The following is a 25,039-nucleotide window of genomic DNA, read 5'->3' as shown; positions in this document are numbered from 1 at the left end:
ATTACATGCGTAACTCAAAACCACGCCCAAAATGCCCATGACACCCCCCCCCCCCCCATTTCCATACCCTCTTTTTGGAGGCCAGGCGTAAAATTTAGGTGTGGATCCTGTGCCTAAATTTACACATATAAATAGCAACTAAATCTAATTAGTGGCAATAATTGCTTGCTAAAAAGCCAATTTGCACTAATTAGCTTATTTAATTAAACTGCATACACAAATTGGGTGCGTGCCCAAATTTGCACATGCAATTTTTGGCAACTTTCATAGAATTAGGGGGTAAATATTCTGCAGAAAACAAATAGCAAAACGTGGAGACAGCCAGGGGGATAGTGATGCCACTGAGTGAGCCACACGCAAGTTAATAATTTATTGCCGTATTTCAGTGAGTGCTTGAGTCGGGATCCTTGATTTTCAATGTGAGTAAATTCGGTATGTTTTCACAAACTTCAAGTGCTCTGATATAATCAGTTGATCCATCCAAGATACTGCTACACCATTCAAAACAGTGCTAAAACAGGAAGTCTTCACAAGCTCACGTGTTCGTGGTTGCTGCAAAGTAAAACAAAAAAATTTGGCACTGACCACAAACGTGTGAGCTTGTGAAGAGTCTTTGTTTCTACACAGTTTTGAATGGTGTAACTGTTGGATTAACTGATTATGTGAGAGGCTTAAGATTTGTGAAAAGGCCGAGTTTACGCACATTGAAAAAATCAAGGACCTATGACACAGGCACTTGACAAAGCACAGTCATATCAGGTCAGCTGGTCTGTAACTACATAAATCTATTTAAAAGGGTAATCCAGTGTTCTGCCTGCAGAAATGGACTTTCTTAAAACTGACTTCTCCATATGTGGGTTGTATATTCCTTCCTTTACTAGGCCTGTAAGACGGGTCCTGCTAGCCCTCAGATTTCCTAGTTTTGCTGTCATCAGCATAATTTTACTTTCTCCCTGCAGCTGCATGTAAGCAAGAGTGCTTTATCAGTAAATGGAAAGTACATATCACATGCCAAGGAGAAACTCAGGAGGAACTGAGGCTATGCGGCCCATATATGTCAGATACAAATGGATATAACCTTGATGGTGATGAGAGACTGAGGACCCTGCAGAATCCAAGATGTTCCAACAGAAATATGTGTTCAGAGGACACCAGGTGTTTCATACTACTCATTTGTTTGTGGCTTTTGCACGCAGGTATCATGCATTACTGATAAGGCATTAGCCAATGGCCACAAAGTGTGCATGTGATCACAAGAAGAGAGAGGATGATAGAATAGAGGAAATTGCCGTTTTTGTATATTACTATATTGTGTAATGGAAGGAAACAGGAAAATCCATATATGATCATGTTAGTTTAGGAGAAATCACATGATTTAGAAGAAACGAAACTTACAACAGTATATATACATATGATAACTAAGAAAGTTTTACTGAGCAGATTTTGTTATTCAAGTCTGTGCATCTGGATACTGGGTGACAACCTGCTCCAGAGAGAACAATTATTTTGTATTCGCTTAGTGAGATACCAATAAAGATTTTTACTGGTTGCGCCTATACCCAAGTCTGATTGTCTCTCTTATTCCAGCCTCTAGGGCTGAAGTGTCCTCTCCTCCTAGGGAGCAAGGGACTGAGGGGGACTTTAAAAGCACATGCATAGTGCTATTTAACATTTTTTTAGGGGGGGGGGGTAGCACTGGGTTGGAATTTGGAACTACACATGCACTTTTGGATTTTCAAAAGCATTTGTTTATTTTAGTTCATAATGATAGCCACATATATCCTGATTCTGTAAAAGGCACCCAAAGTCAGATGCGAAATTGGGCACACAGTTATAGAATAGGGTTAGTTACGTGTGTAAATTAATTGGCTAACTGGCGCTAAACTGACATTTAATTAGCGCTAAGTATCAATAACTGGCTTTTTACAAGCACTAATTGGAGCTAATTATATATATGTGCATAACTGCTTTACACCGTTATTCTATAAGCACTGCAAATAATTTCTATTGCATGCAACACCAAAGTGGATGTGGACCTAGGAGGGGCATGGGCGGGTCAGGTGTGTGATAGAATACTATCATTTACGTACTTGAATATCAGTACTTAGGCGCCAACATTTACATCAGCCTTTGCTTGGCGTAAATGCAAATCTTAATCTAGGATGCTATAACAGCAGCTCTATGCAGAACTGCCGTTAAGGAATTTGCGCATAGCGCCCATCATTTTAGGCATGTACTTTATGCTAACGAGAGCAGTTATAAAATTACCCCAAAACAGCTAATTAAAAATGAATGGTACATAATTTTTCATGCTTAACATGTTCTTACTTAAAAAAAAAAATTACAAAATCTGAACATATATTATTTCACAGACAGAAATGTAATTTATACAAATACAGCTTACTATTGACAGAACATAAAAACTTGTTTTAGGAATTTTACAGAAGCTTAGATGATTGACAAGTTCTAGAGTCGATCTTCTACCCCAAAGTAGTGTTATAATCTCAATTTTACCTTAATTTTGTTTTAAATTTTCCTTTGAAGTTTCACGCTATGATTGGGCATGACAGGCATATCCGTTCTCTAACTCATCTGCCATTGCAACATTCTGAGTAAGTCAAAGTGCTCCATCCAACAGCACTAAAACGAGACAAGTTTTCTATTCTGTGGAAACCATTATTAATACACTAGTAAAAAAAGGCCCGTTTCTGGAGCCAATGAAACGGGCGCTAGCAAGGCTTTCCTGTGGCCCCCCCCCCCCCCACCCGTCGTCGATGTGGGTGAATTGCTCCGCCCTCAACGTCATAACGTTTGACGCGAGGGCGGGGCCCAGAGACTGTGATTTTCGAGGCTTCAGAGCTTCGAACATACGAACCTTGGCTTCAGTGACGTCAGCAGCCAATAGAACGTTGAGGGTGAGTTTTATATATATAGATTGCTGCTGAGCGTTCTAATAGGTACAAACTAGCTACTGCAGATCATAAAGGCAGATGCTTCTGTCTGCCCCCCCCCCCCCACCCGCCTCCCCTCATTGCTGCATTGTGGCCTTTGGATAACAAGGGACAGCACCAGATCAACTTTTTAAAATGAGATTGGCTTCTTTGGTCAACAAAATCTTCACTCCTGTATGATCATTCAAGTTACATGTTAAAGCACCTGAAATGTCTGGGTAAAACCCATTACTGCTGTCCGGCCACAGAATTCTGGATTTAAAGCGAGCTCTTTACCTCTTATTATTTTCCAGTCTATTGTAAGAGGAAGAAAAAGGAAACACCGCTGACTATTATGTCCTTCCCCTACTAATCATAAAATAGGCTTAGGAAATTAATGATTCAATCATGTGTCAGACTGGTATAGTTCAACACACTGATCATAGCTCAAGGCAAAGAGATACTATTCACATTTTAACAGCTATATAAATCTGTAGGTGGGGTGGGTTAATGAAACAAGGTCTGTGGTGACTCTTGCTGTGTAAATTCACGTGATACTATTTTATAGCGTCAGTATACAAGAACTGCATGGTATAGAGCAGACGTTAAACACAAGATTTCTTTTTTTAAAAATATATAAAAATGAGAAAGAAATGCTTTCCACCTGCAAAGCAAATAAAACCGAAAAGGAGGATGTTCCATCACGCTTCCTTTTCCGCTAAATTCAGTCATAAAGAGAAATTAAGGCTATTTAATCCCATCAGTGCCACTGTATTGCCAGATCTCTCAAACACAATGGAACTGTTGTCCTGAAATCCTTCAAGTGGAACCGTAAGCAGGTGTCTTCTCTTCTGAGCTTAATCCCCTGGCAGCAGTGTGCAGGCTGCAAGATATTCAGTCACCAACATCCCCATCTCTGTCCCCAATGAGCCATAGGAAGTGAAAGCTGACAGCTAATAAGGCAGTCCCCAGCAAATCTCCCAGAGCAGTCAAATACGGAATTGAAAAACTGTCAGGATCTTTTCCTTTTCTCCAAATATGGTGCACCATCCAGTCGGCAATCCACAATAGCATAAACACCTGAATTGTTAAAAAAACAAAACAGAGCCTCATCTGTAAAGAGCCAGCTATGTCACATTAAACCACAAAATAAAGAGTGAATATATATTATTATTCTGAGTCAAAGGAGACTAGAGAGCTAGATAACCTGTGGGAAAAACGATAACACAGGGGGAGAAAAGTTATTTACGCAACAGAACTCAAGAGTGGGCCATGGAGTCAACTCTGCTGAAAGAACACAGACCAGCACGGTGCCATCGATATCAATACTAGGTCCAGTCCTCTTCAATGTCTTTCTAAGTCACTGTTTCTTATCCCTCTCCTGGAGGCACGTCTATTCTGTTGGGTTTTCAGGAATACCACAATGGATTTACATACCATAGCTCTCCGGTATATGCAAATTTTTCTCAATCATATTCAGGGGTCCTTTTACTAAGGTGCGCCGAAAAATGGCCTGCACTGGTGTAGACGCGTGTGTGCATTGGACAGGCACAGGTCCATTTTTCAGCGTACCTGCAAAAAAAAGGCCTTTTTTTGGGGGGGGGGGGGGGGGGCCAAAATGGGCGTGCAGCAAAATTGGCAGGTGTCCATTTTGGGCATGAGACCCATTGACCTAGGTCTGACGCATTAACCGGGTAGTAATCGTCAGCGCGCATATAATGCACGTAATGCACATAAAGTGGTAGTTCAAATTTGACGCACGTAGAACGCGTGTACATGCCTACGCGGCTTAGTAAAAGGGCCCCCTTGAAAACCCAACAGGCTAGGTGTGCCTCCAGGAAAGAATTGAGAAACACTTTCTTAGTGGTACTGTGGAATGGTTAGAAGGGGAAAGGGTTGACTTGTCTTTGGGTGATATAAAAATCGATGATGTTTAAACTGAATATCATCTAGTCAGCAAACTATCCATTTAAAGTTAGACTTGCTATTTTGCAGAACTAATTTTAAATGCATAACTTACCTGAATATACGTAGTTTGGAATTGGAACACCTGGCCGTGGAATTTTGTAGAAAGCACTGGCACTGAATAATTAATGAAAGTGATAGAGCTGTCTTTTGAGAGAACTTAGCTAAACTATGCATATTTCATAAAGAATAAACAAGAGCATGTTTGTTAATAGTTTAAAACATGGCCATTTTATGTTTAGTGGCTGAATAATGTTGCAAAACATAAAAGTGCCAGCTCTGCCTTTCTCCCTTCCTAATGATGGCTCCTTCCTTTACAGATACAATTATTCCATTTGATACAATTAGGTATGTTCGACACAGTGGTTTACAAAATATAAAAGTCTATAAGAGATATACATAGGTACGAAACAAGAACATTAAAATGTATCTACAGCAAATGTAAAATATAAAGACTAACTGTTCAATTCATGCTAAGGTTCAGTGCTGTCTTCTATCCTTAAATGCTTTGTCGTTGAGATCTAGACTGAAAGTCATCTGAAACAAACGGGTCTTGAACTTGGTCTTAAATAGTGAATAACAATATGCTAATTGTAAGGGTTGGGGTAAGTGGTTCCAGAGTGTAGGGCCAGTGATACTGAAGATGGAGTCATGGAAGGACTGTAGACGAATGTGACGGAACGAGGTGATAACTAATAAATTTTGATTTGATTAACGTAGAAGTCTGGGTGACATGTATGGTACAGTATTAGAGAAGAGGGGATTGCAGATTGATAAGATTTTGTGCACTGGGATTAGTAATTTAAATTTGATTCTGTATTGAACAGGAACCCAGTGTTCTTCTACAAAGGAAGGAGTTACGTGATGCCATTTTCTTGTACCTTTTATGAGTTTTATTGCAGTATTTTGTAATAATTGCAGGTATCAGAGTTCTATAAGTTGAACTCCTGAAAACAGTGAGTTGCAGTAATCTATGTAGGTAATAATGATGGAAAGAACCATTATTCATAGAGCTTCAGAAGTGAATAGGGATCTTACTGAACAAATCATATGCATTATATAGAAGTATTTTTTTACACCTGAGGCATATTTTCAAAGCACTTAGCCTTCCAAAGTTCCATAGAAACCTATGGAACTTTGGAAGGCTAAGTGCTTTGAAAATATGCCTCATAGTGATATATGATCTTTAAAGGATAGATCATTATCTATAATTACCCCTAATATTTTCAGAGATGTAACCCAGGTTATCACAGAATTCATTTGTACCTTAGGCAATGGAATATTTGCCTCCCTTTCTATTAAGCAGAATACCTTTGGGGGTTTTTTTTTCCTAGGTTTAATTTAATGTTATTATCTACTAACCAGTTTGCAATCTTCTCTAATTTCTGGTTAAGTGAATTAATCTCCACATCAATGTAATTATCGAATATGGTCATTATTTAAACATCGCCTCCATAAGCAAAGGCTGTTAAATCAAGAGACTGACTGAATCCAAGTAGCGGCACCAGAAATATGTTGAACAGAATTGGTGCCAGTAGGAAACCTTGGGGGAACTCCACAGTCAAAAAGTAAACTGAGCTGAATATGATGATGCCCATCTTACAGAGTGTTCTCGATTGTTTAGTTATGAGTTAAACCATGGTTGATCCACTCTTGAGATTCCTATCGAGGAAAGCTTGGCGAATAGAAGTGTGTTATCAATACCATCAAAAACAGCAGACAGATCTAATGAGAGTAATATAATAGTTTTATTTTGATCATTATGAGTCTGAATATAGGTCAATAATTCTAAGAGTGCCTTTTTGGTACTGTGGCCTTTGCGGAATCTAGATTTGTTGGGATGGAAGACATTGGTCTTCTCCAAAAAAAAAAAATCATTTAGTTTTTGGGATACTAAGGGGCTCATTTTCAAAACAATATATTTCTATTTTATCTCTTATCAACTTATTTGTATTAAGCAAATTTTAAAATTATCCAACCTATTGGTCCCATTTACTACATAGTTTTTGTACTTTGGGGAAATCTTGACAAATGTATTTAAACATATCTTTTATAAATAGCCCCTGCAGAGTACTTCAGAAACAAGAAAAACTTGTTCAACTGAGCCCAGTTTGGGTAGCTCTAGGTAGAAAAGGGTGCATTCAAGATGTAACATTCAAAATTAGAAACATATTTGACAAAAGGTTCACTGAACACGGAGCCTTCTGTAAAACACACATATGTATACAATATAGAGTATAAAAGGGGTAATTAGCATACAACTTTAGAATAATCTTCTTTTAAAAAGCAGGAAGCAAAAATGCTTTTTTTTAATATGCTAAAACAAAGAGAAATGATTAAAATATTCAGGCATCCCTTCAGAACAGTGAGCATGAGATTTACTGAATTTTCACTGAATGACTTCCTCTCAAAGAAACAGTTAAAAAGCAGATACTTTATTAAGTCAATAAGTAAACCAATGCACACTCTGCACGATGGCCACATTTTAAACTATAATCACGAGTTACTTTTCATTAACAAACATGCTCTTGTTTATTCTTTTTGAAACATGCATAGTTTAACTAACCAAGTTCTCTCAAAAGACAGCTTTAACACCACTACTAAGAATATTTAAGAAAACATGTTTTCTTTGGAATAGGCTTCCAGGTCCTTTGACTCTGCTCCTTTCTGCCCCAGCTCTGACCAAGTCTGTTTATAGCGAAACACTGACAACTATTTAGAAAAACACTGCAGTTAGGGCAACCTAAACAGTGACCGTATTTGCATATTTAGGGATCTTTTTACTAAGGTGCGTTAACGATTAGCGCACCTTAGTAAAAAGACCCCTTAGGGAATCTTTTACTAAGCTGCGCTAGTAAATGGGCTTAGTAAGTCCTAATACGGGACTTTCTTGAATGCTAAACCCATTTAAAATTATTTCATTATCTGGCCGAATGCTAATATTAGCATTAAAGGGAAAGGGAATGGGACTTATATACTGCCTTTCAGTGGGTTTTCCAACTACATTCAAAGCGGTTTACATATTATATACAGGTACTTATTTGTACCTGGGACAATGGAGGGTTAAATGACTTGCCCAGAGTCACAAGGAGCTGCAGTGGGAATGCGCAGGCACTGAAAAAAATGAACACGGGAGCCCTTACCGCGTTGTCAGTGTTATTCAGATAGCACACGCTAACATCGGCATGCTAGCTGAATAACGATTCCTCTCCCTCCAAATAAATAAGGAGCCCTTTTACTAAGCCACACAGGCACCTATGCACGCCCAACTCACGTCAATTCGGAGTTACCACCCGGCTACCGCATGGCCTGTGCGTTAATTTCATTTTTGACGTGTGTCCACTTCACACACCAGAAAATATATTTCATTTTCTGGCGTGTGGCAAAAATCAGGCGGTAACTCAGACTTGACGCATGTAGGCAATTACCATGAGAGACCTTACCACTAAGTCAATGGCTAGCAGTATAATCTCAGACCCAAAATGGACACGCGTCAATTTTTTATTTTGCCGCATGTCCATTTTTGGCAAAAATTTTAAAAAAGTCTTTTTTTTTTTTTTACAGGTGCGCTTGAAAAATGGATCTGCGTGCATCCATAATACGCGCCTACAGTACAACAGCCCATTTTTCAGCGTGCCTTTGTAAAAGGACCCCTTAACATTGTATGGCTAGCAAGCAAAAAAGGCAAAACAGACGCAAAATGCTTTACTGCATCAGGCCATTTTTCCCATGTTAAGGGCCCTGTTTACTAAGCAGCGTTATAGGCGTGTTAACGCTTTTAACGAACCTTAACCATATACGTGCCTGCAATATCCCTATAGATGTGCCTACATGGTTAGCATGCATTCTAAGTGTAGGCGCGCTAAAAACACTAACGCACCTTAGTAAACAGGGCTCCAAGCTGAGCACTAGCTCTTAAGGCAGTTTAGTGAAAGGGCTCCTTAGTGCTTTTGAAATGCAGTGGCCCTTAATTTGCTGTATACTTTATTTCATAACCTCAAAAGGCAGGCTGCAAACAGATTAAGCAGGACAAAGACACAAGATGGTATGATATAGCACAGAAAATATAACCCCATACTCTTATTTTAGACAAAGGCAAATATATATATATATATATATATATATATATATATATATATATATTATTTAAATAAAGGAAAGCCCTGGCACAAAAAAAAATTTATTTTAAAAACTTTTATACTGCTTCACTGGTACAGTTCTCTGAGGCAATTTATAATGACATCCTGTCAATCAACCCACCTTTATTGGTAGTTTTAATCTACACAAGCCAAACCACATATATCTGTTATGCTGATCATATTGCTCGCTAAGGGGTATGTTTACTAAGGCGCGTTAGCATTTTTAACGCAGCTTTAAAGTTAAGGCGCGTTAAACGCTAACGTACCTATATATTCCTATGGGCGCATTGGCGTTTTAACGCACTTCCACCATTTACACGTGTTAAAACCGCTAACGTGCTTATAGCGCACCTTAGTAAACATAGGCGTAAGTGAACTGTAGGAGTTTCGCAATTCTCTCTCTAATCTGAAGTCCTTCTAGTACTAGTTTGTAAGCTATTTCATACAATAGGATCCATGGTAACATACATAGTAGATGACAGCAGAAAAAGACCTGCACGGTCCATCCAGTCTGCCCAACAAGATAAACTCATATGTGCTGCTTTTTGTGTATACCTTACCTTGATTTGTACCTGTCCTTTTCAGGGCACAGACCGTATAAGTCTGCCCAGCACTATCCCCGCCTCCCACCACCGTATTATAAGGTTATGAAGCATAATCCCCAGTGGGTTGAATCACTCAAAACTCAGGGGTCCTTTTACCAAGTTGGGGTAAAAGGGGGCCTGCGCTAGCATCAGCAAGTGCTTTTGACATGCGCCAAGTAGTGCTGTAGCGAGGGCGGCTGACACCTGGGGCGGGTCACCGCTGCACCCCCCCCCAGGTGCAGCACGGCGCACCCCCCCCCCCCCCGGAGCACATTCTTACTGCCATACGAAAGTGGGGGGTGGGCGGGAACGCCGATCCGCCCCGAGTGCACGTCGCTGGGAGCTGCGTCGGCTCCGCTGGTTCCCTGCACTCTCTGCCCCGGAACAGGAAGTAACCTGTTCCGGGGCAGAGGAAGCAGGGAACCAGCGGAGCCGACACCCCCCCCCCCCCCCCCCCCCAGCGGTGTGCACCCAGGGCCAAGACCCACTTTTACTGCAGCGGGTAAAAGGCTGTCTTTTTTTTTTTTTTTTGCTGGAAAAGAAATGGCTGTGCGATAAGTGAACCACTTGCAACGCGGCTATTTCAGGGTGGAGCACTTACCGCTACCCACTGAGGTGGCGGTAAGGGCTCCTGTGCTAACCCAGCTGGGTATACACCAGTGCTACAAAAAGAAACTTTTTTGGAGCCCTGGAAATGGCGCATGCTGGGGGTGGGTGGGAACTACCGCCGGGCTCCTGCGGTAGTTCCAGATTGCCGCATGCCAACCCTTTACTAAAAGAGCCCCTTAACTGCTCAAAAAAGCAATTAGTAGAACAGCTTAGTAACATAGTAGATGACGGCAGAAAAACCCCTGCACGGTCCATCCAGTCTGCCCAACAAGATAAACTCATATGTGCTGCTTTTTGTGTATACCTTAACTTGATTTGTACCTGTCCTTTTCAGGGCACAGACCGTATAAGTCTGCCCAGCACTATCCCCGCCTCCCACCACCGGTTCTGGCACAGACCGCATAAGTCTGCCCAGCACTATCCCCGCCTCCCAACCACCAGCCCCACCTCCCACCACCGGTTCTGGCACAGACCGTATAAGTCTGCCCTGCACCATCCCCGCCTCCGACTCTGCCACCCAATCTCAGCTAAGCCCCTTAGGATCCATTCCTTCTGAACAGTCAGTTCTCTGTCTCTCTCTCTGTATAATGAAGCTGAACTTTTTCACATTTGCTAGAATGTTGTGATCGTGTTCTCCTGATTGTACACACTGTATTTGAAACTGGAATGTTTACATAATACGTGCAACTGTGGCAACTTCTTATTAACTCAAATGAGGAAAAATAAACCGGACTATTTCAACTCCACAGTTATGCTTTTGGGGGCTCCTGCATGAATGATCGGAAGGGATGGGGTGGGCACCACAAGCAACACTAATTGCTCCTCCCTGGATGTAATGAAAGAGCTTGCTCAATATTGGGGGTGCTCACCCACTGGTACCCACAGAGCTGGCTCCTATGGCCAGAAGCATCAGAGGGAATAAATCCGAAGGGGTCTTTGCTTTTGCAAAAGTATTAAAACACCCTCAACAAGTAAAAAAAAAACAGAATCAGTTTTCAAAGTTAACAACAGTGAGAGAAATTTACATGCTGAATGCATGGGCACAGTTTTTCATTTCTAGACAGCATAAGTGCTTTGGGATACTTTATATGTCAACAATATATATTTTTTAAAATGTATAACCGTGCTCACCCATGGCCACATTTGCAGAACTTTAACACAGTGTTGCACTTTAGCTTGCTGATAAATGTTATAGCTTTGAAAAGCAGTAAAATACTAAACAGCAGATATTTACTTAGCCACAAACCAAACAGAAAATTAAACTGTATCAAACTGGAAAAAAATTGGGGGTTTACTTGTGTTAGATTCTCTCTATATTTCCCCCCTCTCAACACAGTTCTACTAGAAAGATTTGTAAACATGTAAACTTGCCCATTTTTACATTTGATTTTATTCTTCTACATCCTTCTTTGTTCTTTTTTTACCCAAATAATTTTGCACATTGGACTGTTAACAATGTTAAATGCAAGCATATTTCTGTATTCACAGAACCCTTCCTCTCTCCTGAAATGGGTGCAGAGCAGAAACTGGACATTTCATCACAGAACTCACCAAACGCTTTTTGAAAATCTAGTTGCCCTACATCAACTAGCTCACCTTTATCCACATATTTATTCACGCACTCAAAGAAATGAAGCAAATTGGTGAGGCAAGACTTCCCTTGGCTGAATCCATGCTGACTCTGTCCCAGTAAACCATGTTTTCTGTGTGTTCAGTGACTTTAACCTTTATAATAGTTTCCACTATTTTGCCTGGCACTTTAGTCAGCCTTACCAGTCTGTAATTTCCGGGATCACATTGGCCACCCTCCAGGTATTACAGACAATTTTAGCAACAGATCTGCAAGTTCTTATTTGAGTTCCTTCAGTACTCTGGGGTATATATCATCCGGTCGGGGTGTTTTACTACTCTTAATTTGTCGATTTGGCTCAGTACATTTCCCAGGTTCACCGAGATTTCTTTCAGTTCCTCTGCACTGTCACTCTTGACAAGTCATCTCTGGTACAGGTAAATCTCTTACATTTTCTTCAGTAAAGACTGAGGCAAAGAATTCATTCAGCCTCTCTGCCTTTGGCCCTGTCTTCCCCATTTACTCCTTGATGATCTAACGGTCACACAAATTCCATCACAGGCTTTCTACTTCTGATATACCTGAAAAAAATATTACTATGAGTTTCTGCCTCCAAGGCAAGTTTCTCTTCATATTCTCTTTTGGCCTTCTTTATCAGTGCTTTGCATCTAACTTGCCAGTGCTTATGTTACTTCTTGTTTTCTTCATTTGGATCTTTTTTTTCCATATTGTGAAAGATGTTGTTTTGGTTCTATTAGGTTCTTTCACTTCTACCATTAACGATGCTGACTGTCCTTTGCTCTTCCTTTCTACTTTTATTAATACATGGAATACATCTGGTCTGGGCATCCAAAATAGTACTGTATTTGTACACAATGTCCATGCCTGATTTAAACTCCTAACCTTTACAGCTGAGACTGTCAAGGTTTATTTTTAACCATTTTTGTCATTTAAAATAGTTACCCTTTCGAAAATTAAATACTGCTACAGTAGATTTCCTGTGAAACAGGATCATTTTATGATCACTGTTTCCCAGTGGACCCAACACTGTTACCTCTTGTATTAAGTTCTGCATTCCACTAAGGACTAGATCTATAATAGCTCCCTCTCTTGTCAGTTCCTGAACCAGTTGCTCAAAGAAGTTGTCATTTATTATATCTAGGAATTTTACCTCCTTAGCACTCCCTAATGTGGCATTTAACTAGTCAATATTGGGGTAACTGAAATCATCTATTTTTGTACTGTTACCAAATTTGCTAGCCTTTCTAATTTCTGTTAACATATCTTCATCTGTCTGATCATTCTGGTCTGGTGGACAGTAGTATAGCCCTAAGCATATATTCTTTCCCTCCACACATGGAATTTCTACCTATAAGGATTCCATGTTGCTGTTTCATGCAGAATTTTTGTTTGACTCAATCTCCTCTTTAATGTACAGCGCAATGCCCCTTGAATTTCATCCACCCAATCATTGCGATATAATTTGTACCCTGGTAACACAGTGTCCCATTGACTGTCCTCCTTCCACCCAAGTCTCTGAGATACCTATTATATCTACCGTTTCATTTACTGCTATATACTCGAACTTGCCTGTCTTATTTTTTAGGGTTCTAGCATTTGTATACAGACACTTCAAAGTGTGTTTTCTCCTTGCATCTACAAGCCGCTTATAAGTTGACAGGGATAATTTGCAACCTTTGGTCTGTTCTACCCTTAAACAGTCCTGGCTTTCTTTCAACTTTGTTGAAACCTCTCTATTGACGTTCTCTAAATGTCTTGTTATAATAGTATCCTTCATAGATACCTCACTCCAAACCATGTGCTCATAAGCAATTGTCAGCATCCCCACCCCACCCCCCATTCTAATTTAAGAACTGCTCTATCTCCTTTTTAAATGTTAGTGCCAGCAGCCTGGTTCTATTCTGGTTAAGGCTGAGCCCATCCTTTCAGAATAAGCTGCCCCCTTCCCCCAAATGTTGCTCAGTTCCTAACAAATCTAAATCCCTCCTCCCTGAAACATTGTCTCATCCACGCATTGAGACGTTGGAGCTCTGCCTACCGCTTGGGTCCTGTTTCTGGGAGGGGTGGCATTGATGTGATCATGATTGTTGAGTTTATTGTAATCTTAGGGAAGAGTCTAGGGTTCTTGAAGTTAACTGAAGGGGGCAAAAGGAAGAAGATTAACATAGCACCTAATACTCTTGCAACAGGACTCTGCCTGGATCAGGGATGAAAAAGAATGAGAAATACATTCCCACAGCACTTTCAAGTAAAGGAACCTCTACTTGAGGAGGGGCCATAGACAAATGGTGTCAGGCTATATAGGGACTGTTTCATCTAAATCTAACCAAAAGTCTTTAATTTCTTTTATAAGAAAATCTACCAGTCTTCATTTGACACTTCTTTATCCAAAGTTTGAGAAAGTACATGCATCAGACTGTTTGCTAGGTGGAGAAAGGCCATAAGGGTCTACTTCCTCATTAATACTTCATTAAGCCAAGTTTCTAATTATAAATTTAATTTGAAGTATTTCTGTTCTGCCCTGTCACCCAAAAGTACGTACAGGGCAGATTACACATTATGTAATACAATCTTCTACATAAGTATGAACAGTTTACTTAAGTCATTATCCTTGTGTCATTATCCTTACTGAGCTTAAAGTATTTTGATAATCATTTTTTAATATAACAGAGCTGGCATATCTCCTTTTCAATCTCCTATTTCTTCTCTATAAAAATATATGTATAAACATTTAGGTGTCATTTCAAAGCGCACAGACTTACATGGAGGCATATTTTCAAAGCACTTAGACTTACAACATTACGTGGAGGGTCATTTTCAATATAACGCCTAAGTTCGATTTTGGATGTTTTGCACAAAACTGGGGGAAGGTGTGTTGGGGTGTAACCCCCGATTCCCTCCAGTGGTCATATGGTCATTTAGGGACCTTTTTGTGCCTTATTCGTTCTGAAAACAGGTCTAAACCAAAACATCTTAGTTTTAGTCCTGGACATTTTTGTTTTGTTCCATTATTTATTTTTATTTTAGTTACATTTGTACCCTGTACTTTCCCACTCATGGCAGGCTCAATGCGGCTTACATATACTTGCCCAGTTAAGTGACTTGCCCAGAGTCACAAGGAGCTGCCTGTGCCTGAAGTGGGAATCGAACTCAGTTCCTCAGTTCCCCAGGACCAGAGTCCACCACCCTAACCACTAGGCCACTCCTCCACTCTGTAAAATGTCTGCATGTTAGGCACGCCCTAATCCTGCCTTCGTAACGCCCAACACGACCCCTTGTGATTTGGACACACTGCAGGCAAATTGCACAGATAAACGTCTGCAAATAACTCTCTCAGTGATATGGTATTAGGTTATTTTGGAGGAAAAGACTAGTGACGAGCTAGCCCGATATCCACTATAAGAGGAAATCTCTTTCATGTTGGATATTGAAGGCATTAACCAAATACAGTTAATCCAACAGTTAACAAAAAAGGTTAAGCATCTGAAGTCTTTTCCTACAAAATAACCTAATATCATATCATACAAAACCGAACTCTTATCACATGACTGATTAACCTCTCTGATATTAATGATTAAGCAATATCACTTTACACCATATGCTAAATAGGGTCTCTCTTTAGTCGATGATCTAATGTATGTTACTATCCAATTTACTACTCAGGAACCTTCATGCACTACCATAATTTATTCTTCTTTACCATGTATATATATATATACACACACACCATGATTTGTTCCATATATGTTATGTTCCACATTTGCTACCATGTATGTATGCACCTTAACGCAATACCATTTGTAAGTGTAATTCTGCTACCCGGAAATGGCAATCACCATTACGGCAAATGTAAGCCACATTGAGCCTGCAAAATTGATGGGAAAATGTGGGATACAAATGCTACAAGTAAATGGTAATAAGCCATCTGAACTACTGCAACGCACTGTACGCTGGCTGCAAAGAACAGACTATCAAAAAACTCCAAACAGCCCAGAATACCACAGCCAGACTCATATTTGGAAAAACTAAATACGAAAGTGCAAAACCCCTAAGAGAGAAACTGCATTGGCTCCCACTCAAGGAACGCATTGCGTTCAAGATCTGCACGATTGTACACAAAATCATCCATGCAGACGCCCCAATCTACATGCTAAAGCTTGTGGACCTGCCTCCCAGAAACGCCATTAGATCATCCCGCAAATTTCGCAATCTACACTTCCCCAGCTGTAAAGGACTAAAATACAAGCTGACACACGCTACCACCTTCTCCTACATAAGCACGCAGTTGTGGAATGCATTACCTACAACCCTGAAATCCATTGACAAAATAACCAACTTTCGCAAAGCTCTGAAGACACACCTCTTCAACAAGGCCTACAAAGAGAACCCATAACTTCACAAAATTACTTCACCAACCCACTCAGTTATTAAAAGGACACCTTTTATATTATCCTGTTTATCATCTTTCACTCTCTTTCCCTTACTTTTCTCTGAACATTACTAATTGTAAGTGTACAGATACTATTTGTAACTGACACCCTGGAATGAACATGTCTTACATAACTCTGTAAGCCACATTGAGCCTGCAAACAGGTGGGATAATGTGGGATACAAATGCAATAAATAAATAAATAAAAATAAAAATCACAGAGAATTATTTGCATTGTTCAACATTTAACTGAGGTTTATTGGCAATACACCATCCGTTATCTAAATTATAGATAAACGTCTGCAAAATAGGTTTTGAAAATACCAATTTGGATGTTTTGAGAAGAAAAACATTCAAATGGTGCTTTATGACACTTTTTGGACATTTTTCTCTTTCGAAAATGAGCCCCGTAGTAACCTATGGAACTTTGTAAGTCTAAGTGCTTTCAAAATGAGCCTCATAGTAACCCATGTAACTCTGTAAGTCTATGTGCTTTGAAAATGAGCCTTTTAACTAACCCACCATTGAGAGAGAATAATTCTGATAATCTAATGCACCATTATTCTGTAAAAAGAATGTACAGGTTCCCTTCGATCCTCGTTGAGAAGCACTGTAATTGCAAGGAGGACTCTCGATTCCTGGGAACTCATTATTTTGTACTGCAAGAGAAAAAGAGTTGCCAGGGACGGAAGCACCAGTCACCGACAGCACAATCATAATTCTGAGGCAGGTAGAAAATTGACTCATCAGGACAGCTTCCTTCCCATTGAGAAAGGTTTCGGCAATATTGATGCAATATGATGTTTCTCAACTCATACAATGGGACCAGCGCAATGCTGAACACAACATGATTGAGGTGACTCATTCTATGGCTGTTCTGTATCTGTATAGAGTCTACATACAATGGTCCTTTGTTAAAGGCATAAAGCTTTATTTTATTTGTTCGTTGAAGGCATAAAGCTTATTTTATTTTCTAACACAGTACAGGGATTACTTTAAGAAAATCAAATTTTAGTATGACAAATCCTCTTACAAATATATTGGCTTCTAGCCTTTCTGTTAAAAAAGGGCTCATGGAAGGGGCATAAACGTTTATGGACAGAGAGGAAAGAAAATCACTGGCATGGAAGATGATCGATTTTAAAAACTGTGCTCTGCAGTTTTGTTGGTTTTTTTTAAAACACGTATTATAGATGTGTATTCGTATAACTGCCAGGTCATTCCTCTCATCTTCACCGAGCTGACATGTTGCTTAACCAGTTAAATGCTGAGAACAGGATGAGAATTTCAGAATGCCAGACTTAGCTAACTGCACTTATAGAATCATGATGTGACAAACCATGGAACGCACAGCTTTACATTCTGAAAAATACGATTCCAGTGAAGCTGATCCTCTAAAAGCTATGGGGGCAATTCTATAAATGTACGCGCAACAAAGAAGTGTACTTAGCGCCATTTCTATAATGGTGTTAAGACGCACCTAACCTGTTATATAACAGTAGTGCAAAGCCACTTTGGCGTGCTGACAGGTTCAACAGCTTATGCCAGGTCAATAGGCAAAAAAAGTTGGTGCATGCATCTGATAAGAATGTAATAGCAGCCATATTGGGTCAGACCAATGGTCCATCTAGCCCAGTATCCTGCTTCCAAAAGTGGCCAATCCAGGTTTCAAGTACCTGACAGAAAACCAATTAGTAGCAACATTCCATGTAGAATCTCAAGTAGTAGCAAGATTCCATACTACCAATCCCAGGGCAAGCAGTGGCTTTCCTCATGTCTATCTCAATAGCATACTATGGATTTTTCCTCCAGGCATGTGTCCAAACTTTTTTTTAAACCCAGATATGCTAAACCCTGTTACCACATCCTCTGGCAACGAATTCCAGACTTTAATTATTCTTTGAGTGAAAACATATTTCTTCCTATTTGTTTTTAAAGCATTTCCTTGTAATTTAATTGAGTGTCCCCTGGTCTTTGTACTTTTTGAAAGGGTGAAAAATTGATTCACTTTTACCTGTTCTAGTCCACTCAGGATTTTATAGACCTCAATCTATCCCCCTTCAGCCGTCTCTTTTCCAAGCTAAAGAGGCCTTTCCTCATATGAGAAGAGTCCCATAGCCTTTATTCTATACCAGTAAAAGAGGCCTGTTTCCAGGGCCAGTCTTAGCAAGTGCGGGGCCCTATGCATACCAATTTGGTGGGGCCCCATCCTAACTCCGCCCCTATCCTAGCCCCGCCCCCGCCCATTGATAAGATTATTCAATTTTTAGAAAATTTTTTATTTATGAAATTTCAAATAAAGACAAATGAAGCTAAACTTGTACAGAAAAACTGATTGAAATAATAAGCACAATGCTATCATGAAATCCCCCCTCCCAAGAAATTATTCAGTTCAAGTCCACAATTAGTAGTTCAAATTCTCATAACCCCGGGGGGTCAGAGGTGCGGACACACAATCTCTCCACTGCAAAACACTATACACAAACTTGTGCAAAAACACAGTCAGAACCTTACCAAACCATAACAGCAATAATTCCAAGGACAGGACGAGCTACAACCTTATGCATGGAAAGGCAGAACTGTAATTACACCAGGCTCTATAACACCAATACACTACCTTGTGAAAAAAAAAAAAGGGCTGCAAATACTACACGCTAGCAGAATACTGTACCTTGATCACACATGAAAAACACATGACACAACAAATATGAAGGCAAAATACTGAATGGAAAGTTACCTCAAGAAGTCAGACTCAGCATGAAGCAATACTAGAAAAATTGAAACTTACATGCAAAATATCACAGATGCACATTTCTAAAAGCTGACATATTCCAATTAATAAATTCTGAATAAAATACTTTTTTTCTACCTTTGTTGTCTGATCATTTAGTTTTTCTATTCGCTTTGGTCCCAGTGTCTTCTGTTTTATGCAGTGTCTTCTTTCCGTTTGATATTTTTTCTCTCACCGTGTCCACCATCCTCCTGTGTCCTTATGTGTTCTGTCTACCATCTGTAGCCCCCTGTCCCTATCCTTTCTCCAGTTTCAGCATCTGCCTTCAAAGTGTTCCGATCCAGCCCTTAAATTCAACAATTTGCCCTCCATCCACATCCAGCATTTCTCCTCTCTCCCCTCCACTCCATTTCCAGCAATTTCTCCTCTCCCTGGGCCCTGCTATCCCATCCAAGTCCATCCTTGGCCCTCTCTGCCCTTCCCTCCTCCATCCACATCCAGCAATTCTCCTCTCTTCCCTCCCCTCCATTTCCAGCAATTTCTCCTCTCCCTGGGCCCTGCCCTCCCATCTGTTCCTCTCTCCCCTGCCCCCCTCCATTCACCCATGTATCCAGCAATTCCCCTCTCTCCCTGGGCCCTGCCATCCCATCCAAGTCCATCCTTGGCCCTCTCTGCCCTTCCCTCCTCCATCCACATCCAGTAATTGTCCCCTCTCCCTTCCCCTCCATTTCCAGCAATTTCTCCTCTCCCTGGGCCCTGCCCTCCCATCTGTTCCTCTCTCCCCTGCCCCCCTCCATTCACCCATGTATCCAGCAATTCCCCTCTCTCCCTGGGCCCTGCCATCCCATCCAAGTCCATCCTTGGCCCTCTCTGACCTTCCCTCCTCCATCCACATCCAGTAATTGTCCCCTCTCCCTTCCCCTCCATTTCCAGCAATTTCTCCTCTCCCTGGGCCCTGCCCTCCCATCTGTTCCTCTGTCCCCTGCCCCCCTCCATTCACCCATGTATCCAGCAATTCCCCTCTCTCCCTGAGCCCTGCCATCCCATCCATGTCCCTCTTTCCCCTGCCCGCCCTCTTCTCTCCCCCACGATCGATCATCGATCCCATTCCCTTTCCTTTTTTGCTTTTAAATTTACCTCCAGTCCGGCAGCGTCAGTGAAAGCGCTCCCAGCCAGTAAAAGCGCTTCTCTTCGCTGTGTCCCGCCTTCTTCTGACGTCATGACGTCAGAAGAAGGCGGGACACAGCGAAGAGAAGCGCTTTTACTGGGAGTGCTTTCACTGACGCTGCCGGACTGGAGGTAAATTTAAAAGCAAAAAAGGAAAGGGAATGGGATCGATGATCGATCGTGGGGGAGAGAAGAGGGCGGGCAGTTCGGACGAGCGGCGGCAATCCCCGGGCGGAACTAGGTCAAGGCTGACTGAGGCGCGCCACGCGGGGCCCCCCTAAGCGCGGGGCCCTATGCGGCCGCCTCGGTCGCCTCGGCCTAAGACCAGCCCTGCCTGTTTCCAACAGAAAGGAAATGGGCGCTAGCAAGGTTCCAGGGCCCACTCCCTCGCTACCTCCCTCCCTCCTCTGAGTTCCAGGCCCCCTCCTCCCCCTCCTCCTCCTCCCCCCCTCTCATCTCAGGACCCCCCTCTCTCATCTCAGGACCCCCTGCCCCCCTTCTCTCATGTCTCAGGACCCCCTCCCCCCCTCTAATTCCGTGCCATCCGAGTTCCACAACCCCGCGGCTCCCTCCCTCTCTCTCTGTGGCCTCCGAGTGCAAGCAGGACATGTGCGGGTGCCCCAGCCCTTCGTAAGTGCCAGCTGTTTAAAACGTTTTACCTCCTGCTCCGCCGGCAACAGTGAAGTCCAGCACGCACGGACGCCGCTTGACACTGCCTTTGCTTTCAGCTGTTCTTCTGGTCCCGCCCTCATTTCCTATTTACGAAAGAGCGGGACCAAGAGAAGCGAAAGCAAAGGCAGTGTCAAGCGGTGTCCGTGCTTGCTGGACTTCTCTGTTGCCGGCGGAGCAGGAGGTAAAACGTTTTAAAAAGCAGCTGGCACTTACGAAGGGCTGGGGCACCCACACACGTCCTCCTTGCACTCGGAGCCCACAGAGAGAGAGGGAGAGAGGCGCTGGGCGGTGGAAATCGGAGGAGAGGGGGGCGTGGAACTCGGACGGGAGTGGGGCCGTCGGACTGGAGTGGGCCTGTGGAACTCGAACGGCCGGGAGTTGAAGGAGGGAGGGAGGGGGTCATGGAACTCGGGGGGGGGGGGGGGGGATTGTTTACTCACCTCCGGTGGCTGCTGCTGGGTTCCCTTCCCTCTCACTTGCCATTGGTCCACCCTGTGACGTCATCCCCAGGGCGGACCAATGGGAACTGTGTTATGAACCCAGGCAGCCAGACGGAGGTGCAAATTATTATACAGGATCGTGTGTGCATTGCCAGGCCCATGACATGCCCATTAGTGCAGCCCATTTGTTGTTTCATGTCATGTGACTAGCGTGCCAATTTATAGAATAGCACCTAGTACATATGTGCGTACATGCCAATTTGTAATGCCATTTCACACGCGTAAGCGCACCTATAAATTAGTGCATGCGATTGATGCCTAGATTTAGGTGCCCTTTATGTCTTTAGGAGAGCTGAATGCAGAAATCACATTTTGATATGGCACATGTAAGTGTTCAGTAGAAAGGGAATTCAAGAACAAGAGGTCTTGACATAAGGCTTAATGGAGAAGGACTCGGGGAGTAACATTACATCATATCTATCTCTTCACAGAAAAAATGGTGGGTGCATGAAATACCTTATCAATGGACAAGGTGAAGGTAACATCAGTACAAAAAAAGAAAACAAGAAGAACCACACTCTGCAGATCAACCAGGACAAAAGAAGAGCAGAGACGGCCAAAGGACTTAGAAGGATTGCCACAGTAGCCACACTACATAGATGGAATTTTGACTCAACGATCTGACATGGCCGCGTTTCAGCATGTGCCTGCGTCAGGGGTCCGAAGTCTCCGTGCAGTCAATTACAGCAGATCGCAGAAAATGAGGTTGTGCCCAATGCCAAAAAAAAATTAACTGTGCACTCTTAAAAAGAAAGCTACACTCATGGTAATAAAACCACTTTAACTAGTAGCGTGGCTCCTCTGGCAAGCCTTCTCACGCCTTTGGCCATCTGCATTCTTCTGTTGTCAAAGGTAATAGCAGAGTCGTAGCAAAAATAGGAGAAAAGACTACTCCGAAGCATAATCATAAAAAGCAGAAGGAAGTAATGGCAATGTGACAATATACATTAACTTATTCTTTACTTTTTTATTTATTATTTTTTAATTTTTTTAAATTGAGAAGAACGACAGGGAGGTATCGGATATTATTATTATTAGCATTTGTATAGCGCTACCAGACGCACGCAGCGCTGAACACCTGACACAGAGAGACAGTCCCTGCTCAATAGAGCTTACAATCTAAAAAATACAGATAGACAAGACAATTAAGGGCAAGGGAAGTACTGGGTGAGAAAGGAACAAGGGGAGGGTAATTGAGTAGTGGCTAGGAGCCAAAAGCAGTGGTGAAAAGGTGGGTTTTCAGCATAGATTTGAAAACAGGTAGAGATGGAGCTAGACGTACAGGCTCAGGAAGTCTATTCCAGGCATAAGGTGCCGCGAGGGAAAAGGAACGAAGTCTGAAGTTAGCAGTTAGCAGATATGCACTTATAATACCATTGGATCTCTTATAACTCCAGCTATTCCAAATCCCAGACTACAAAATATAATCAAATCACTTGCCTCCACTAGCTCTATCTCAACATATATCTGGACCAAACGGCTCCACAATTTAAACTTTATTCATGATCCTAAAAATCTAAGTAGGGACCAATAATGTCTAAATAAAATTCAAAATCAAACGTAAGAAAAAAGTGACCACAATGCGACATTGTAGCAACTGACGCCCACACTTCCAACATTGGCGTTTCAATCAAAGAGACCTGCTTCTGGGGTTGCTGTGACTAAATTCTAACTGGCAAAAAAACATCATCTTGTACAGCCCTGCGCTGTATTTTTACAAGATGGCGGACCTGGGCACCTTTCTTAATGCATTGCTCTTATTGATCATGTCTTCTTTGTTTCGGCCCGTTTACATTTTATTTTTTTGTTTATTTAATTACATCACTTGCTAACCTGCACAATCCAACTCTGTAGAGAAAATTCATTCTTCATTCAGGGGCCCTTTTACAAAGGCATGGTAGGCTCTACAGCACATGCCAAAATGAGACTACCACTTGACTAGTGCGCCCCCCCCCCCCCCCCCCAGGTGGTAATTTCAGATTTGGCGCGCGCTCATACAACCAGGACAAATTATTTCTTTTTATTTCATACCGCATATGACGTTTCCAGCATCAATCTGCAGTTGGCACGCGCCAACCGGTCACTGCATGTGAGCCTTTACCACCAGATCAATGGGTGGCGTTAAGGACTCAGGCCGTAAAAAGGCGTACGCTGGTTTCAATTTTACCGCAAGCTCTTTTCCCGGCACATTGAAAAAAAAAAAAAAAAAAAACCTTTTTCCCAGATGTGGTATAAACTGGCCTGGTGCATGCCAAAAACATGTGTCCACACTAGCACGGGCCACTTTTTGCCTCAGCTTTGTAAAAGGGCCCCTCAGAGAATAGGAAAGTGGTGCCCACTGCCTACAATTGAAATTCAACGCCAGAGTTATACCAAAGAATCTGGTAGCAAGACAAGACTAGGAAACTAGCTTTAAATTAAAAACTCTCCCTCTTCAGCAGTCATCATGCTCACACGGGACACTAATGAAAGTGACACACAGTTTCACACAGGACACTATTGAAAGTGGGACACGTTTTCATGCAGGACATTAATGAAATGGCACACATTTTCACTGCAAGCACAATTCTACTGCTGATAAGAATTACAAGCAGACTGGTTGACTTTCTGTGCTTTGAGTGCTGGAATGCAATCTGGTTTAATTACTGAGCTGTTTAATGTTGTGGTTTTAAACAACCTGTGTTTAACAGGATGGAAAATGGAACCACAAATTCTTATCTAGAGACTTAAATTGTGAACCCATCTAGTCATTAAACTATTTTGGTTAGAAACTGTTTCTGAGAGCTAATTGGCTTCTTTTAATAGGGTCCCGTGGGCTGCTCTTGGAAGGAGATCTAAGGCAAGTTAAATCAAGCTGAGGTACTAGTGCTTTCAAAATATGTAAGAAAATTCTGTTTCTAGAGAAATTCATTGTTTAGAAAACATGATTTAAAGGGGAAAAAAAAGAAAGCCTACTAATTTGTACCAAAACAATTGTAACTTCCTGATTAGAAAGCATATTGTATTATTATTGGGATATGAAACAACATATGCTCTTGCTAGCCGGCATGTTGCAAATGCGAGTCATTTATGCATCAGGCAGTAAAAGGAACATCAGGGCCTATAATTTGCAACACTGCTACAGCGCCACGTACACATCTGTGTTCCCACAATGACATCAGAAGCCCAGTTTCAACCGTCACAGAATTCCTGGAAGCAACCAGGTACATTGTGTTAAAAATAAGAGGCTTCCGACTTTTAAAACAAGATGCCTTTTCCAAAATCAGAGCCTCCTAAGGCGATTGCTGCATTTATTTACCTTAACATTTATGCGAACATAACAATCCTATATAATAAAACGCACCTCCAACATTCTGAAGCCGAGAAAGTGAAGCCTTCAAGCCTTGAAGCGTTCCTGCAACGTTCCGGAACTACGTGTCGTCAATTGAGGAGATGGAGCCTTACAGAGCGCACGAATGCTTCAAGGCTTGAAAGCTTCACTTTCTCACACACACACACACACACTCACTCACTGTCTCTCACGTACACTCTCTCTCACACACACAGACACACACACTCTCTCTCTCTCTCTCTGACACAAGCACACACTCTGTCTGTCTGTCTCTCACTCATTCTCTCTCACATACACATTCCATCTCTCACCCACGCACTCTCTCTCTCAAACATACACAATCCGAGGAGAGGGGGGCATGGAACACGTAGGAGGAGAGGGAGGGGGCATG

At 41.8% G+C, this 25,039-nt stretch overlaps 1 protein-coding gene across 4 annotated transcripts in view; it reads right to left on the bottom strand.

Moving 5' to 3' along the window:
* Positions 1-2,870: 2,870 nt before the first annotated feature.
* SLC41A2 (solute carrier family 41 member 2) overlaps positions 2,871-25,039 on the bottom strand; it is a 120,821-nt gene continuing 98,652 nt past the window's right edge. For all 4 annotated transcript variants that reach the window (XM_030215518.1, XM_030215516.1, XM_030215517.1 and 1 more), the window contains exon 11: positions 2,871-4,010. In XM_030215518.1, coding sequence (XP_030071378.1) covers positions 3,825-4,010 — 186 coding nt within the window. In that variant the 3' untranslated portion in view covers positions 2,871-3,824. The remainder of the gene's footprint in view (positions 4,011-25,039) is intronic.

Source organism: Microcaecilia unicolor, chromosome 9, assembly GCF_901765095.1.
Source record: "Microcaecilia unicolor chromosome 9, aMicUni1.1, whole genome shotgun sequence".
Classification (NCBI taxonomy): Eukaryota; Metazoa; Chordata; class Amphibia; order Gymnophiona; family Siphonopidae; genus Microcaecilia; species Microcaecilia unicolor.
The sequence above is the reverse complement of the archived record's forward strand: the minus strand, read 5'-3'. Positions and strand labels throughout refer to the sequence as shown.